Source organism: Podarcis liolepis (genome assembly GCF_965112155.1).
Source record: "Podarcis liolepis genome assembly, chromosome: 7".
In the NCBI taxonomy this organism is placed as follows: Eukaryota; Metazoa; Chordata; class Lepidosauria; order Squamata; family Lacertidae; genus Podarcis; species Podarcis liolepis.
The window spans coordinates 79,246,437-79,266,294 of NC_139561.1; the positions used below are offsets into that span (position 1 = coordinate 79,246,437).

The following is a 19,858-nucleotide window of genomic DNA, read 5'->3' on the forward strand; positions in this document are numbered from 1 at the left end:
TAAGCAGATGACACAATCTTGATGGCAGAAAGTGAGGAGGAATTAAAGAACCTTTTAATGAAGGTGAAAGAGGAGAGTGCAAAATATGGTCTGAAGCTCAACATCCAAAAAACGAAGATCATGGCCACTGGTCCCATCACCTCCTGGCAAATAGAAGGGGAAGAAATGGAGGCAGTGAGAGATTTTACTTTCTTGGGCTCCATGATCACTGCAGATGGTGACAGCAGTCACGAAATTAAAAGACGCCTGCTCCTTGGGAGAAAGGCGATGGCAAACCTAGACAGCATCTTAAAAAGCAGAGACATCACCTTACCAACAAAGGTCTGTATAGTTAAAGCCATGGTTTTCCCAGTAGTGATGTATGGAAGTGAGAGCTGGACCATCAAGAAGGCTGATCGCCGAAAAATTGATGCTTTTGAATTATGGTGCTGGAGGAGACTCTTGAGAGTCCCATGGACTGCAAGAAGATCAAACGTATCCATTCTTAAGGAAATCAGCCGTGAGTGCTCACTGGAAGGGCAGATTGTGAAGCTTAGGCTCCAATACTTTGGCTACCTCATGAGAAGAGAAGACTCCCTGGAAAAGACTCTGATGTTGGGAAAGATGGAGGGCACAAGGAGAAGGGGACGACAGAGGATGAGATGGTTGGATAGTGTTCTCGAAGCTACAAACATGAGTCTGAACAAACTGCGGGAGGCAGTGGAAGACAGGAGTGCATGGCGTTCTCTGGTCCATGGGGTCACGAAGAGTCGGACATGACTAAACGACTAAACAACAACAACAAAGTGTGGGCGGGGGGCAGGAATTACAATAGAAACACCCCACCCACTCCCAGATTATTAGGATGGCAACTCTCTTGCCAACAATTCTTCCCTCCAGGTATAGGAGACACCTGTGGGTAAAAAGGACATCTGGGCAATTCCAGAAAGCAGGAATTAAATGACCACTCTCTGTTGCCCGATATCTCCAGCAAAATATATCACCCAGGATGCCAAAAGAGATCTGAGGTACTGGTTTCGATCAAGACTGTATCCAAATATCCACCAAAAGTACAGAATACATATTTATTTCAGAAAAATACAATAACAGTATTTTTAAAAATACCGATAAGCTACAAAACTGACAGTGTAAACTTGCATGGCCCCATGGATGCGAGCAGGTTCCAGGTTCACTTGATGTCTTGGAAGAGCATTTGTGTGACATGCTAATTGTTGATTACTTTGTGCCTCATTAGGATTAGTTTGTTTCCAGCTCAGTTTTACCATAAAGCCTGAGGGAGGAACACATTTATTTAAAGTACCCATTTACTGAGTGTAGGTGTGGTTGAACTGGAAGAGGCACCTGGCTGAATCCCACAGAGTTCCTTAAAAAGATGGCATCCAATATGAAAAAAGAGATTTGTGTTACAATATAAAAATATAGGATGCACTCCCTATTTCTATAATTTCCTGCTCCTCACTGGACCAGTCCTTCCTAGTTGGAATCCTTGGACACCTATCCTTGGCCCATGATTTCCTCATGGTAGCTTCTTCTTCCATAGGTTACCTGCTTGGCTTTTGATCACTCTGGCATTATGAGGGCCTCCATGAGGATATCTGAGGATTTTCACAGTTGGTTTTGACTAGTGCCCAGGCAGAACGAGACAGAGGTCTGCGAGCAGTGCAATGGTTGGGCAAGCCCCTGATTTCTGGTCTGAAAGGTGCTTCCAGCAGGAGGCGTGAGGACTCTCACAGCGTCCTAGAGTCCAACTGTCTTCTTCCCAAAGCCTTTTAAGTACTAACTAGTGTTTGGAAAGGAGCCCTCACATCTCCTTCCCAATGCCGCTGCCACCCCAGGAGCTGCTTCTGTGACCCTTCTCTGCTGGCAGGGAGAAATCAGGACACCCTGGAATCAAGGCACAACCTTGGACTCTTGAACTGTAAGGAGAATATGAGAACATTTACAAAGCAAAATGGTCAGAGCTGGAGGCCCATAGGATTGGAGTAAAAGCCCAGTGCCTTTTGAATATGACTTTTTGTATGTTGTTTTTTAACAAGACTATGGTACCTGAGGAAACAAAGATCATTAGGCCCAGCCAGTCTCTTTCACCACCTGTTCTAACTCTTTTATCATTTCACTTATTTGAGAGATGTGTCGTCTTGTATTGAGGTTAGATGATATAACCATGCATTCAAAAACCGTCAAATCTCTGCTTGCCTGCAGTTTTACATTATAAACAAAAGTTTGATACTTTATATCAGGAAATACCATACTTCCCCATTCCAAACTATTGATTTGAAGGATACAAATTTTAGAAGCAACTTTTTATTTTCCTCAATCATTGATATTTATCACAATAAGCATAATGATACACAATACATAGCTCTTTTCTCTGTGTGCTGCATCCCATTTCCCTCCACCAATAGCAGAAAAGGAAGAGACAGAAATCTGAATTCCAAGCGTTGCCACTAGGCATCCAACCCACTCACACAATTGCTGTGAATTCACAAAGAGAAAGTTTGGGGCAGGGGAGATAAAGGGAAGTGCCAGATAAACCAAAACTCCAAAGTATATTTTGAAGAAGTTGCAATACAAAACTATACAGACTTATCTGGGAGTAAGACCCATGGAAATCAGTGGCACTTACATCTAGGTAGGCAGTTGTCTGTGGAGGTCCCCAAGCCACCCCTCAAAATAATTCACAAATTACACATAATTTTAGTTTAAGGTTTTTGGCATAAAATTTTGGGCCATAACTTTATTAAAATACAAAATTGTGAGTGGTTGCTTAGACATTGGTTATGACTATCTGTCCCCCCCCCCCCCCGCCTGGGACAGAAATGACTATCCGAACTCCCTTGGAAGCCAGTGAAGGGATAACAATATTGGGGATCAGTTGAGCTGAGCGTCAGTCTCTCATCGCTCACCCAATCTGTTCCCCAAAGCTTGCCGGCCCTGGTCCCATTTCAGGGATTGGACAAAATTGTGGCAAGCCCCAGGATTCCTTTAACGGAATTCCCTTCCACCACCATTGGAGGGGCAGGCCCAGCCTATCCTGACCCCTCCTCCACCAATTTTTATAACCAATGCCTTACAACCAACCGCAACCTTACAAGTTGTGACAAATTGCTAATTAGTAGGCAAAAACCAGATGGCACCAGCCAATCAGCCAAATGGCAATATTCCTACTAGGCCCCTGCCCCAAGGCAGACAACCCCATGACAGGCAAAGCAAGGTCAACCAGAACACAGGGTGGGCGGGCGGGTGATCTGATGCACTCAGCGAAAGAGAAAGGAAAAGGCAAAGTGCCCCAATATTTAAAACCCTTGGTCCCACCCACCCAATTTCCAACATGCAATTTGCCCCAGCAACCCAGTCATCCAATCTTGCTTCAGGCAATAACCATTTAACCTGCCGGGCAACGGAGGTTTTGCCTGGCAGACCCCACTGCAACACATGCTCTCATTTCAGGGAGAACACGCTATATAGAATTGCATTGTAATCCCTTTGAAATAAATGGTTACTACTTCCATAAACAGTGCATAGGAGTGTGCTGAAATTAGTACGAGTTTGCTCCAGTCCTTTCAGCCAAATATATTAATTGGTGAGGGATGGGGTGGAAAATTGAGAAACATCTTTCGCTATCAAGGAAAGAAGCAAACTTCCTTTGAAATTGGAAGTGGAACATAGATATTGAGGGTTATTTTGCCCTGCCTGAATTTGTCTAATCCTCTTTTTAAGTCATCTAAGCTGGTGCCCATCACTGCCTCCTACGGAATTGAGTTCCATGATAGAACTTGGAACTAAATAAAATATTATACAGCACATAGCTTCTGAACTGCACTAAGCATGCTTTATCCCTCCTTTCAACTATCTCAGCTAAAATATTTGTGATATTATAGGGTTAATCATTAAATAGAATACTTTTCTTTTTTCTTTAACTTATTAAACACAAGCAAATAATTAAGAAACGTTAGATTACATTCTCCAGGACACCAGAAATTCTGCTGAAGCGAAGCATAATCTGCATCAGCAAAATTCTTCAGTTTAATCATAGAATTGTAGAGTTGGAAAGGACCTCAAGAGTGATCTAGTCCAACCACTGCAATTCCCCCCATGGGACTCGACCATGAGATTGAGAGTTTCATGCTCTACTGGCTGAGCTATAGAAAACCCACATCAGCAGTAAAAGCCACAGTTGGATAGACCTAACAGTAGACTAGTCACATTTATGAAAGAGGCTATCAGCGTCAATTAATTTGATGGTCATACTATTTCCAGTTGCTGGGGGAGAACAGGGGGAGTGCGCGACTGCCCTCCTGTTATGATAGTCCTGTACCAATGGACATCTGATCAGCCACTCCAAGAAGGATGCTGCTAGACTGCAGGGTTCTTCTTGTCTTCTGAAAATGGAGGGTGGGATTTGAAGCAGGGATAAACAACTACGTAGCTGAATTCAGTCCAAGACAATGTGGCTAAGGATAGTCATCACTAAACAGATCAGCTGGCTCAAAGTTTCCTCTGCCTTTCAAAACAATCTGACACAATTAGAACAAGGAGGGGCAATGTTCAGTAAAATGATTTAATTAGCTCTCAGTAATGATCTTGGTGTCACCGTATTCTATTCAGTGCCTACCAGTGTGTTCCTGGCACCTTTCAACATCCCTGAGCTATGTCTATCTTTGCCAGCAGAGCAGTCACCTGAGCATTACCTTGCGGCTTTCATTGCACTTTGATTAGTGGTTTGGAAGAAGAGAAAAGTATATTGCTCCTTCCAACTCAGTAAGAAAAGGCAAAAATAGAGGCATTGACTCAGAATTATTTTTTCTACTTTTAATGATGAGCATAGTCACATGGCCTCAATTGACTTTTCAGACTTCTTAGAACAAGTTGCTCCTTTGGAGCTGTTTGTGGTCCTGCAGTAACATTACCTTACAGTGGTACTTCCGGTTAAGAACTTAATTCGTCCTGGAGGTCCATTCTTAAGCTGAAACCTTTCTTATCCTGAGGCGTGCTTTCACTAATGGGGCCTCCTGTTAAGTGCGATTTCCATTCTCATGCTGGGGCAAAGTTAACAACCAGGGGCAGCTACTTCCAGGTTAGTGGAGTTCGTAACCCGAATCATTCGTAGCCAGAATCGTTTGTATCCAGAGGTATCACTCTGCTTTCTACCTCAACCTTACTTGCCTGCACCTGAAGTGATTACTTCACTGCCACTGAGTCACCCTCCTTTTTTCTGCATGGATCAGTTTTACTGGTTGAAACCTCCATTGCAGCCATGTGCGCTGCAATATGAAGTCAACATTTTAACCACAGCTCATCCCATCCTTCCCAGCCTTCCTAGGATAGATCTAGTATCCAGGCTTTTCTCTTCTTTAGAAGAGGAATCCTTAGATGGAGACTGTATTGAGGGGGTTTCTTGTAGGTGGCTTCTGGACTTTGCCATTGCCTTTTTTGGTTCTCAGCTCCTTTATTGGGTGCCGTCAGAATGTAAATTTTAAATTAACTGTATAGAAGAAGAAATTTGAAAAGTGCCTGTTGACAACTAATGAGATTGTGGTGAAATTATTCAGACAATTTCAACAGTGAGCTTTGAATTTCATCATTTTCTCTATGTCTTTATGCCAAAGGGGGAAAAAACCCTCCTCTTCCCAGAATTCACTGAACATTTGTCCCCAAGTGTTGCCTGCAGCACAAACACGTAGCCTATAAATCCCTCCAAGTAAGCCTCTACGGGCATCAGTTCTCTTTCTGGAATGATGAAGGCACTCCTGAGCACATGCCTCCTCTTGCCCCTGCTTTCTTCAGGTAAGTAGGAACCAGTAGGATGGGCAACTTTTAATTATATTTAGAGGACAGAGGAATCTGGAGAGCTGAACTTAAGAGAGCTAGTGTGTTGTAGTTATTAGACGGTCAGATAAGGATCCAGGAGACCAGGGTTCAAATCCCCACTCAGCCACAAAGCTCACTGGGAGATCCTGGACCAGTCACTATACCTCAGGTTAACCTACATCACAGGGTTCTTGTGAGGATAAAATGGGGAGCGGAGAACCATGTACACAGCCTTGAGCTGCTTGGAGGCAAGTGCAGAATTCAAATAAATAAAAAAAATAGAAACCAAGAGCAACAGAAATGGATAGAGTTTTAAAATGATATTTGAAATATGCTAGTAACTGAAGGTACTATGTTTAGTAGCCACTGGTAGCCTAATTCTGCATCATTTGTGTAAACCTTTTGTGTAGCCATTCAAACTGGTAGCTTTTTCAGTCTTACGAGACAGGGATCAAAATGTTTGTATTTCCACTTTGTCCATGTCATGCAGAACAGTATGTGCTTCCAGGAAGTCCCCTCTTTCTCCCATCTTAACTGTCCTACCCCCCCTTAAAGTCCAACTCTGTTCAACTGCATCTAACCCTGTTCACTTAACTCTGCTTAAAACTGGTTGAAATGCAAAACCTTCTCCCCAAGAGGTCTAGTAAGTGATGGTACAGAGTATTCCTACAGAGGGTTCCCAGTTTCCCCAATGCTTTTTTTCATGCCTAAATGATGGGATAAGACCAATTTAGATTTAAAACTGGACCTGCAGGTAAGGGGGAAAGGATCTGTCACAATTTGCCTTCCTCGTGCTCATCGTCTGGCCATTGCTCCTTTAGCTAATCTCACATCTAAGATTGTAATCAAACTGTAGAAGAAAAAAAGGCATTGAAGTGGATGGGAGGAAAAATGGGCCGTGGTAAAGGGAGGGTTTACCTTCAAACCTCTTGGAAATAATTAAACCAGTATTCTGGCCAATGGCTTTTACTCATTTATTTATTTTTTAAAAAGAACTAATTAATTTGAACCCCATTTCATTTAAAATATTTAATTCATTCTCACCTCCTTCTCTGTGTCAAATGATGGAAACCACAAAACCAGATAATAATAATGTTAATGATAATAATAATAATAATAATAATAATAATCCATGAAGTAATCTTTTGTTCCTATCCTCAGAAATACATCTGTACTGCAGTCATGTGTATAACCATACTGGACTGACATATGATTACTATGTAAAAAAACCTTGTAACTGGAAAGAAGATTCGTGTGTTGCCAGTGTTCTGCGTACAAATATAGGTAAGATTTATCCGGTTTTTTGTCTTTTGTTTTTGAAATTAATAAATTAGTGGTAAGGAAGCTGTGTCACATAAGCTGTAGATGAATGAGAACTCCCATCTGCCTCATCTATCCTGGCCACCAGTGTTTCCCAGTTGTTAGTGTTGATACTACATTTTTTTAGGATTTGCCTTGAGACAGTCTTTAAACCGCTGCCAAGTATCTTGGGTTGGGCAACGGGAGTTCAGAGAAGTATTTTCCCACCCTGTAAACGGTTATGATCGACTAGCAGAGAGAATGCAGGGTATGGCACGTGTATTGTCAGAAGTATAGAAGAAGCCATGATTCTTCATGCTGCAGATTGGACCTGAAATGAAGTTCTACATTCATTCCAAATTTAATGCCTTTTACTCTGGTCTATGATCGTATTAAAGCTTTGAAAGCTTCGGTTATATTTTACAATATAAGTAATTTCGTTGTCCCCGAGAGGGGGCAATGACAATAAAGATATTATTATTAGTATTATTATTATTATTAGTAGTAGTAGTAGTATTACAAACTACAGTTGCAATTGAAATTATTCACGCTCCATTGCAAATTGGGTTGATTATCAAAATTTACAGACTTCTAGCTGTTTGCATTGAGCAAATCAAACAAAAGCCATTGAAATAGCTCTGCGCAATGGCTGCTTCAAGTGGTTCCCCCAAATTCAGCTGAAAATGCAACTGATACTGCCAAGAAGAACAACATCATTTATTTCAGTCGAAAGACCTACAAAATCATTTTCAAAAACAAGATAAAAGAAAAATACAATGAAGATTAAAAGGCGGTCACTTTGTTTTATCCGGAGTATGTAGGTTACTATTTCTTATTACTTCTAAGAGGAACTTAGCCATGGCCAGGGTAGTATCATCTGACTTATATTTGCTTCTCTTGTCTCACTATTATTCAACCCATCCTTGGCAGCATCTTTTAAATGCCTGCAGAAAAATGTGTATGCCACCAGGCTCATACAAGCCATTCAGAATACATCTTTCCACTGGTTAATTGATATCTGTTTCTTTACATTTAACAGCTTTTATTGAATGCTTTAAGTATTATGGCTGGACGACATTTTGATATTTTTTCTTTCTAAGACATAGTGGTGTGTACATATTTTAATTCATAAAACCCATCACTTTATATTGCCGAATTTAATAATACTTTCGATGTTATTTGTTTGAAAAGGTTCTCATTCAGACATTACAGGAAATTGGAACAATTACAATGAACATGTCTTAGGAGCAATAAACCTCCATATCTAGTTAATTCTTTCAAATCCTTTTTCATAGTGAAATTCCAAGAGCAACTTTTGAAGAAATGCTCGTCATCCAGATACTGTTCCTCAGGCCATTACAGCTTCACTGCAGGGGATGGTAAATTCTTTCAGATGAAGAAGCACTGCTGCAGGACTAAAATGTGTAACAAAAATGCAACTCTCAGCCGTACGTTTCTGCATCAATTTAGAATCATTAACATGTTAGGGGTTTGCACTGAATTTGGCCATGGCCTGGATCCTTAGTCAATCAGCAGTACGTAGAGAACCTCTGCCTCATTCAAATGGGGTGAGACAGTCCCAGGTGGCTACAGGTTGGGTTGAGCAGCTCAGGACTATTAGGGGCTCTCAAGGGATGGAGAGTCAGGCAGGATGGGGAGGCAGTGATGAGGAGAAACTGTGAAAAAGAGGGACCTAGCTAGAGACATGGGTGGCGCTGTGGGTTAAACCACAGAGCCTAGGGCAGGGGTCTGCAACCTTTAAGACAAAAAGAGCCACTTGGATCCGTTTCCGAAGAAAAAACAACAACTGGGAGCCGCAAAACCATTGCGACATTAAAAACAAATATATCTCCGGAGCCACGATCTGACAGCGGGCGGGAAGGTGACGTCGGGACGGTGCGTGACTAACACACGCACCGCCCCCATGCGATGTCACAGCCAGTACAGCGCCCGCCACAGTGAGGAGTGTCGGGGCGCACAATGCGCCTCCTCCCCTCGCTAGTATCTGCCCCAGAGCCGCAGCAAAGATGTAAAAGAGCCACATGCGGCTCCGGAGCCGCAGGTTGCAGACACATGGCCTAGGGTTTGCCGATCAGTTCAGCGGTTCACATCCCCGCAATGGGGTGAGCTTCCGTTGCTCGATCCCTGCGCCTGCCAACCTAGCAGTTCAAAAGCACAAAGTGCAAGTAGATAACCAAGTACTGCTCTGACGGGAAGGTAAACGGCATTTCTAAGCGCTGATCTAGTTCACCAGAAGTGGCTTAGTCATGCTGCCAAATGACCCAGAGGCTGGTTGCAGACAAACGCCGGCTCCCTTGGGCAATAAAGTGAGATGAGCACCACATCCCCAGAGTCGTCCGCGACTGGATCTAATGGTCAGGGGTCCCTTTACCTTTTACTTGGCAGATACGTCTGCCAGAGAAGGGATGGGTTGCCTTTCCAACCAGGCCTCTCCTTCTTTTTGCCCCTCAAAGCAACACCATGCAGAATCAGATCATCCTTCTGATAGGTGGGAGGATCTGATCCTACACAGTGCCAGTGCCCCTTGTCCCAGCCATGTTTTTACTGTATGTTAAGATATGGTTACATATCACTCCTATATCCAAGTGATGTGAGATTCCATGCTTACTAGGCATGCTGTAACGCAGGCTCTGTGTTTCCTGTGGGACCATAATGCACTGTGGTGTCTTTATAATATATGGTTATGCATAAATATATACAACCTGAGGCCTACAATGAAGACATCCACCAGAATATGTCCTCTCCCTCTCATAGGCACAGCAGCATCCTTGCCTTGGCAGTTTGTCTTTTTCTGAGAACGGTCACATCCCACATATTCTAATAAAACCTAATCCCAGTTTTATTACTACACAGGGAGCAGCCTCCATTCCTTTGATGTGCTGCTGTGCTAATTTGCTATTTTAATGACCCACTTCCCCAAAATGGTTACCTCAGAAGTAGATTGCTTCTGACATTAGTCATGTTGATTTCCTAGTGTTAGGTCCTGCCTTAGTTCCTTGTAATTCTCAGAGCATCAGAAACGCTTCAAAGAGTCAATTTGACAGCAGTAAAATCAGTTATTTATTTGTCATGAAAAAAAGGTACAGACAGGCTAATGCTCATTGCCTGCTCTGCCAAAAGGAAGAGCCCCTCTCTGGGCTTGCCAGCCCTTTTATACCCCCTTTGACGGTCTATCATCTGATTTCCCAGAAAACATGTGATTTACAAGAAATGGTATAGAATTAAAACTTTCATTTTTCCATAAAAGGGGCTAACTTCCTAATTTCACGTATTCTAGTTCCTCCCTCCTCCTGGGCTGCTGGAGTTGGTATAGCAACCCGTTATCTTTTGGCTGAGCAATCAGTCATTCCTCATGCTTCTACGGGAAGGGGGGGTCTGTAGGGAGAGGAAGCCCAAAGAGATTCTTGCTTTTTATTATGTAAATAAGGATAATATAATTAGCTATATACCTAGGAAAGTTTTTCCATATATAATATGTATGTGTGTGTGTGTATATATATATATATATATATATATATATATATATATATAAAATTGGATACCTAGGTGCATGTACAGCTCATAAACAGGTTATGGTCCCTTTAAGATAACATTCAATTAGATGGTCCAAATATGGACCTTACAACCCACCTATCTTATCCATGTGTCCTCCTAAATGACCCTTCAACTGCTTCTGGTCAGCCTTTTAATTGACAAAATAAGCACTGTCTAAGCTGGTAGTTATTATTAATTTTTATTATTTATTGAATTATATACTGCCCTGTACCTGCAGGTCTCAGGGAATTCACAGAAAGTGACGGTTAGTTCATTCCGGAAGTGCAGAAGACAGACAGAAACTCTGTACAAAGATAAGGGACTAAGAGCATACGCTTTCATACAGCCTACACCATAATAAATGGCAGGAAAACCTTCTGAGAGATTGAGAAGGGAAGAAAGTTCACACTCCCCCACCCCCCTTTATATAAAGGTAATTCATCTCAGAGAACAATGGTGACTTTGTCCCATGCTCAGTCCTGAACCCAGATTGTGTCTAGATTACATTTTATCCAAGAGTACTTGCAGCTGCCCTACCAAAACTGGAAGGCCCTAGGGTGGATTCCATTAATACAACACAGAGATACAAAAACAGATGAAGACATTAACATGCTCACTATACTTTTGATTTTGGCAGTTCCTGATCGCAACATAATGGCTGAAAATGGTTTGCATTGCCCATCCTGCTTTTCCAAAGGAACCATAATGTGTAAAAGTGAGAAGACCATCAACTGCCTTGAGAATGAGACCCAATGTGTTGTTTTTAAAGGAATTCTTAGTACCGGTAACATTGCTACTCAGACAAGGAAAAAAGGCCTAGTAATTCTTGGTCATGCAGACTCTCTCCTTGTCTCCTTCTCTTCCTTCCTCCTTTTCCCTTGCATGTTGCATGAACAATGAGAGGTATCATATTTCTCACTGGCCCCACTCTGCACCCTTCCGTATTGTTTTGCCTGCCTGGTCTGTGTCCTTTAACTCTCATAATGCCACTTGATTGTCTGGAAGGAGGATTCAGAGTGAGATGTGTATACAGTGGTGCCTCGCAAGACAAAAAGAATCCGTTCTGTGATTCTCTTCGTCTAGCGGTTTTTTGGCCTTCGGAGCAAGCCCATTGACGGATTAGCGCTATTAGCGCTATTAGCGGCTTTTAGCGGCTTATCGGCTTAGAAAAGGGGGGGAAGGGAAAAACCCGCAGGAACTCGCAAGACATTTTCGTCTTGTGAAGCAAGCCCATAGGAGATTCGTTTTGTGAAGCACCTCCAAAACGGAAAACTCTTTCGTCTAGCTAGTTTTTCGTCTTGCAAGGCATTCATCTTGCGGGGCACCACTGTATAAAATACCCTTCTGAACAAAAGTAAAAAAAGGGCATTGATTGCTTCATCCCAGTTGAATCCGGATCTCTCCACCACTGGGATGCAGTCCAGGACAAAATGTGTCCGTCTTGCTCAAAACAAATATTTATTAAGTAAAAGGAATGTATTACATTTCTTTAAATTCTGTGACAATGAGCAGTATCTGGTTAACTCAGACCATTAGTGCAAGGATTTATAGTTGTGCAAGAGAATTTCCTCTCTCTTCTGCATATATGTGCTCTGTATCCTCCCAAAATCTGCTCCACAGAATTGGGAAAACCCTCAGAATTCATTTAGGGGATACACAGAAGGAGGAAGAGAGAGAGAGGATATGTTCCTTTCTACAACCATACATTCTTTTGTTGATGTCATGATTTAGCTTCATCAGTAAAGATAAAGTGCTTTATATGCATTATAACAATTTGACAGCAGATGGCATTTGGGAGTCCCGTCTTTCATTAACAGGATTTCCTATTACCTCCTGGTTAAGAATTTAATTAATTCCGGAGGTCGGTTCTTAACCTGAAACCATTCTTTCAGCATATTTTTCATGAATAAGGCTACATTAAGAGGGAATTTGGAATGAATGGGGGAGGGGCATATGGCTTATTTGCCTCAGGAGGACAGAGGCAGATTCCAGGCCATTTGTGATGCTTCTGCCCTACATGGTTTCTTCTCTTATTTCTGCTGCCCTTTACAGCCTTGGCTTTGCTATTTTCTCTTTTAAGGGTTGAGTAGGAGTTCTGAGGTGAGTACCTGATTGGCTCTTGGGATTCACCTTTTTCACCTGCCTTATGTTTGACGTGTTTAACATGAAAATAGATATGGTAAAATAAAAGAAGGATTCTCTGGATACTTAGATCACAGTGGGGCAATGAGGGAGCCTCAGTTGGCACCCAACCATCCTGAGAGACAATGAAGTGCAACTCCAGCTTTTTTTGCTGCTGGATCACCCTGTTGACTTATGGCAGGTTCACACACTCAAGGTTCAGACACCACGGTGGGAGTGTTGTTCTCAGATCTTGCTGTGTGGCCATAGCATGTGACTTTTAATATGCCCAGGAGATGGGGGGGGGGATAGAATTCCTCCCATTTTATTGCTACTCACCTGCCCACAAGAATTTGATTTGGTTAATCTTATCAATTAGGCCTGTTTTCAAATTCTCCGATTTCATTATATCTTATAAGTATAACCTGTTTATTAAAAATCTTTGTGTCTTGAGAGTCCTTTGGGTATGATAGCAATTTTAAATTATATCTGATCTAACTTTTTTACCTGAACTTCTAATGTTGAAAATTTTGTATATTCATGTTCTGAGGAAATTATGATATTTCTCAGATTTCGTAAATAGACACTTTTAAAAACTAACTTATTATAGAATGATAGAATCATAGAGTTGGAAGAGACCACAAGGGCCATCGAGTCCAACCCCCTGCCAAGCAGGAAATATTAAAATTATCATTCACCATCACAGGAACCATCTCCTATCCCTGAGTAAAGGACTAATGCCAACATTTCTCTCTCCACCCCCCCCCAGGTCCATTTAAGATCCACAATTTCACTTCCCAAGGTTGTGGAACAACAGATTTTTGTGCCATCAGGAAAAATAAAATAAAAGTAATCGGAACTGGGAGCTTTATCCTTTCTGTTATCGAAGAAAGTTGCTACAATGCTTCACAAATCTCACACCAGCCTGAACATGAAGATTGAATGGGACAGTGTAGACCTCCTCCTTGTGTATTCCAAAATCTATGGCAATAAGGGGGAATTGGAGGCCTAGTGTTGAAATTCAGGACCCAGGATCTCTGTTTCTTTCTTTTTTGCTTTTGGTTGAAGTAAAGGGAAGCAAGGGGCAGAGAAAAAGAGGTCAGAATATGGGAATTGTGGATTCTAACTTCAAAGAATCCGGTTGTGTATCATTAAAAAACAGTTAAGTTTTCATTATGACAATTACAATGCAAAATAAATGGTTATGGAGAATCAAATGCTGGTTCTCAGATCTGTTTCTTTCAGATACAAATGCAATTATCATTTATTGTTTAGCCACACCGATTACGAAAGACGCAATACATAAAACAGAATAAAAACAAAATTAACACATTGCACAACTAAAATTATTGTTAGAATCAAATGATTCCTTAGATAAGAGGTTTCTCCTTTGAAAGATTTAAATTAGGGCATATCGTAAGGCAGAGTTCATTGGAGCCCAGCTCAGGCATCTCTCAGGTTAGTGCCATTGCCATTCTAAGAGAACAAGGAACAAGTTCGTGGTGAACTCTGACACCTGCAAATCTAGAAAAATAGCACTGATCCCTACAAATCTATCTCCTCATAATCGGAACTGTAAAGGAAAAACAGATCAATTTTTCAGAGGGGTAAGGGAATTTGTCCCTTAATAAATAATACCAATTCATCTCTCAATTGGGAGATTTAAATATTTGAACAAAGCTTATCTTATGTCCTCATAGATGGAACAAACCAGTAAGTAGTTGGGTGAATATTCAGGCCCCTTACCTTTACATAGGCAAACGACATAGGGGATCCGGTGAGAGCAGCCTTCAACTATGACAGAGTTGTAAAAGCTTTTCCCCATTTGGTATTTGTGATGTGCTTACATAGTGAGGGGCCTGAATGAGTAGTTTGGCATACGAAGGTGCAGGACTGTCTCCCCCCCCCATGAGGCAAGGTGAGGCAACCATCTTAGTTGGCTGGATCCATAGAAGCAGTCGATCTGGCCTCCAAGGATTTCCTTGCCACTGCTGCTGGCACAGTGGCAATGACAGCCGCACTGCGCTTCTTAAAAGACCATATTTGCCCTTCCCCCACAATCAGGTTGCCTCTTCAGTGGCCTCTTGGCCAATAGGAGGTGCTGCTGGTCTCTTCCTCTCCTGTTTCCTGTGGAGATCTTTATTCCTCACCCTTCGCATTGTTCCAGATGTCGATCTGCACTTATCTCTTCTTCCCTGGAATGGGGAGGCACTATTTTGTGGTTTGCTTCAGCTGCCAACATGTCTTGGGACAGACTTTCCAAGGAGCACATTTGACCATGAAATTATGCTTCTAAATATGAAATTTCATATGACTAGGTGTCACCTCAATATCTAACACAATAAGAATATCTCAAGGAAGATCATAATCATCAATAATTTGTAGTATTATCTTATTCCAATATGGAGGCTCTCTATTGTTAAAAATCTGAATCTCCTTGAAACCTCCATCCCATTTTTAAATTTTATCAATAAATACCTAAGGGAAAGGATATGCACTCTGACCTTCACTGAACAAACACCAGTTTACATAGGAGGCAACTCCAAGGTGCCAAGGGGACTTCCTTCCCCCCCACCGCCCCATAAAATGCCTGAGGGAGCCGGTCCCTCCCAAAGTTGATGGGCATGGCAACTGGTCTATAGGTCTCTCCTAGTTGCCTTCAGACAGGGTGCCATAGACACTGCCCCCCCCCCAATTCCTCTGATTGAGCAGCCTGGCAGGATACTTTGGTCATGCATACAACAGGCATCAGTAGTATTAGTATACTACCTCCTGTCTATTGGTTATGCCCCAACCCTCTAGAGTTTGATTGAAGATATCATATGACACTGCACCCCAAAAGTCTCATCTCAGATGTCCCACCTCCAAGGGACACTATGAAATAACTTGAGGGGAGATCCACGTAACCCATCTGTGATGATGACACACTACTGCCTCCTTCAAGTAGGCAAGGACCACCCCCTCTTCCAAGGAGACATTAATCACATTTTGAGCCAGTCAGCTGTACCCTCCCTGCTAGTTATCCTCAGACAAGAGGGGCAAGGGGCAATGTCCTTGAATCTTACCAACTGATCCTCATCCAACACATCATGGTAGACAGTGCTCTGGACACCGCTTGAGATTTAACCTCAAAATGGTTTGCAAACAAGTCACAGCACTGACAAGTCACAAGCACCCTCCCTGGCTCCCAATGACAGGCCCTCCCCATTTTCACCTTGGAGCTTTCTTTTATCATCCTGCCTCTCACCCTGGGAGATGCCCACTTCTCCACCTCTCCACCTGGTTATGTGGGATGTGAAACACAAGAGCAGTCAAGTACGACATTCCTAGAGGAACATGTTTACAGATGGGGAGGGATGTTTGTCCAGCCAGCAGGTAAACTTCCTGTTTCCTTCTGGGCTGGACAGACTTCCTCTGCATGTGACTAGAGGTGGGTGTGGCCTCACCTGTTCAGGTAATGACAACAGGGCAGGGCAGCCATCTCTCTCTCTTTGACTACATGCATCAAAGAAACAACATCTACTGAGCCAAAGATGCCCTCTTGGCTTCCAGCCAAGAGAGGACAAAGGGACTGTTTTTTTTTATGAGATAGATTCCAAGTGTATATTATTTCATTAAGCTAAGTCTGCCTTCTGGGATCTGATTGTGAACAGAATGTGAGTAAACTCTTTTTATACTTTTGTAAAAGACTGTGTCGTCTCTTATATTTTATAGGGAATAAGGGAAAATTACCAGAATAGTTAATAGGCATTAGCGAGCCTGAGCAATTGCATCCGTTGCAAGCTTAAAATTAAGGGGAATGTTACTCTGCTGAAATTGTGGAACTTGTTAACACACGTTGGATAAGGATATAATCAGACAATATATCCTCTCCTGCATCCCTGAACATTCCCACAGGTTAAAGGCACCAGGTTGAGATCCCCCCCCCACTTGACAGCACATTAAGCCTTCTATTTTAGTTTATTTTTAAAGCTCAAACCAATGCTTTAATATCGTCATGTGGTTGAGATACCTTAGCATTGCCTCATCTTTGTGTGTCCCCCCTTTTTTTAGTGTGAGGGGGTTTCCTAATTAATGAAACATTGAAAATAAATGGGGAGGGAAAATGCCACATTTTCTTAGATGTGATTACACACATATTACTTTACACCATGCTTTAGAAATTCTGTTAGCATAAGCAAATACAAAAGGCACACCGATACAAAGGAAATGAGTAGAACGAGCTATATTTAAATAAAATTAATAGCAATAATGATAGCAATGATGGTTATATTAGGGTGTATAAAAGAGAGCAAACAATAAAAGCATGAAAGGGAGGAGAAAAGAAAGGGGGAAATGTGAGAAAAAGTACAGGAAGGAAGGAAGGAAGGAAGGAAGGAAGGAAGGAAGGAAGGGGGAAAGAAAGAAAAGGGGAAAGTGAAAGATTAGGAAGGGAGGAATATGTGTGTGTGTTTAAAATGCAGGTGAAAGCTGTTCAGAAGTGAGATCACTGAAAATAGGTTACAACAGGAGATATTACCTACAACCCTTCCATTCCTGTAGCTTATGAAATGGATCCATTGTTTCAAGAGCTTGTTCTCTTGTTGGCTTCTGATTTCTCTTAAACACAAGGCCAAACTCCCAGAATATTAGTATGTCAACACTCTTGCTAACAATTCTTCCCTTCAGGTCCAGGGAACATCTGTGGGTACAAAGGACATCTGGGTGATTCCAGAAAGCAGGAGCTAAATGTCTCAAGCAAAATATATCACACAGGATACTCAAAGAGATCTGATGCACTGGTTTGGATCAAGACTGTATCCAAATAAGCACAAAAAGTACAGAATTACATATTTATTTAAGACAAATAAAACAACAGTGTAATAAGAACCCTGTTACCCAATAGGAATAAAGGATGGTAGACGAAGGTCAATTATGTACACAGGGGGGAAAACCAAATCTGACTTAGTCTAAACTAGTATATTTTAACACCTGTCGGTGGCAGAGGAACCAACAACCATGGCAGGTTGCCAGGAACAGATAACACAAGAAAAATTCCTTCCCATCTGTTTTTTATTCAATGTTTACAGGGAGATGCTTGGGAATGCAGCCTCTTGCGTGTGTAGGTCTCTGGGCCACCCCTCAAATAACCTCACACATAACACGTAACTTTAGTTTTGGTTTTTGGGCACTATTTTGGCCACAACCTTATTAAAATACAAAATCAGTGAGTGGTTGTTTAGACATTGGTTATGACTATCTGTCCCCCCGCCTGGGACAGAACTGACATCCCGAGGTCCGATCGGTAGCCAGTAGAAGGGAAAGTCAAACTTAGGGTCATTTGAGCTAAGCATCGGACCCACGCTGCTCACCCCAGCAGCTCCCCGAAAGATTGCTGGCCCTGGTCCCATGACAGGGATTGGACGGCCGTGATCCCATAACAGGGATTGGACAAAATCATGGCAAACCCCAGGATTCCTTTAACGGAATTCCCTTCAGCACAATAGGAGGGGCAGGCACAGCCTATCCTGACCCCTCCACCACCAGAATATTATAACCAATGCCTAACCACAACCTTACAAGTTATGACAAATTGCTGAGTATAGTAGCCAAAAACCAAATGGCACAGCCAATCACCAAATGGCAAAATTCCTACTAGGCCCCTGCGCCAAGCCAGACGACCCCATGACAGGCAAAGCAAGGTCAACCGGAAAAGAGGGCGGGCGGGCGATCCGATGCACTCTGCAGAGAGAAAGAGAAACCAGAGTGCACCAATATTTAAAGACTATGGTCCCACCCACCCAATTTGCAACATACAATTTGCCCCAGCAACCCGGTTATCCAATCACAATGCTAGGCAACAACTATTAACCTGCCTGGCAACAAGAGGCCTGGCCCGGCGGCCCACACCGCAACACGTGCTCTCATTTATTGGAGAACACACTTTGGAAAAATGGCATAGTCCTGAGTAAATCTCCACTCCCCTTCTCTCCCACTTCCTCATTCGTCAACAGCACCACCCCCTCCATGGTTGCCTCTTAGGGCCATTTGTCTTTGAGCTCTTTGCTCGCAGGGTTCAGGGAGATGGTGGATCTGAAATGCTTTCTAGTGATAACGTATCAGCCAGCTGCTCCGGCTCTGCCTCCTCCTACTCTCACATTATTTCCCAGCTTCTCCCCTCATCTTCCTCTGAATTGTGATCTCCCTCAAACCTCTGTTGTAATTCTGAACTGTCTTCTTCTCTGGAAGGGTCAGGTTCTCTCCAGAGCCCTCCTCAACCCATCCCAGTAGTTTTGGTCAGTTGGGGTAGCATGTATGCAACGCCCTTTGCAAGTATGGTGAATGGACATGTTCTGCATACTCCCATGATCTTTCTTCCGGTCAACACCCCTCCCACGCTATCAGGTATTGCAACTTCTTTCTTTGCATCCTGGAGTCTAGAATTTGTTCTACTTCGTACTCTTCCTCTCCTTCTACCAAGTCTAGGTGCCTGGTAACGGTGTGGAGGCACGACGGGTGACAAGACTGATCTGTGCAAGATGGGGTGAATCTTCATAGACATACGCAATCGGAGCCAGAAAGTCAGAGAATTGATTTGGTCCACAACTTCAAACGGGCCCACTCTTTGGGTTCAGTTTCCTGCACATGCCCTTTTGTGGCAAATCAGGTTTTAACAGCCACACCTGATCTTCCACATTAATCTCGGTGCCAGGTTGTCAGTGCGCGTCGGACAATATCTTATAGGCCTCTTTAGCACAGTCCAAACGCTCTTTTAGCAAAGTCTGCATTGCTGACAGTTCTTCTACAATTTCTTTTGCTGCCAGAACCGACGGGGTGTCAGTCGGGGTTGGGAAGCTTGCGAGGATGGTATCTGTCAGGGGTTCAGAGACAGAGGCACAGGTGAGGGAGGAGACGGAGAGCGACGAGGAAGAATCCCAGGACAGTGAGGAAGAGGATGACAATGACTTGAGATCTTCCATGAGTCTCTCAAGTGAATCGGAGGATTCTCAGGAGGGGGCGCCCCTAATCAGGACAAGGGGGGTCACAGGGGGGACCTGCCAGGAGCAGGGAAGCAGCAGGGAAACCCCGAGCG

The 19,858-nt window shown here is 42.8% G+C and overlaps 1 protein-coding gene across 1 annotated transcript in view; it reads left to right on the forward strand.

The window, feature by feature from the left end:
• LOC310711155 (phospholipase A2 inhibitor and Ly6/PLAUR domain-containing protein-like) overlaps positions 1 to 19,858 on the forward strand; it is a gene marked incomplete at its 5' end in the record, with an annotated part of 221,386 nt that overhangs the window by 137,027 nt on the left and 64,501 nt on the right. Inside the window, one exon of the mRNA XM_083512623.1 lies at positions 11,303 to 11,449. Within this exon, the coding sequence (XP_083368749.1) occupies positions 11,303 to 11,449 (147 nt within the window). The remainder of the gene's footprint in view (positions 1 to 11,302; positions 11,450 to 19,858) is intronic.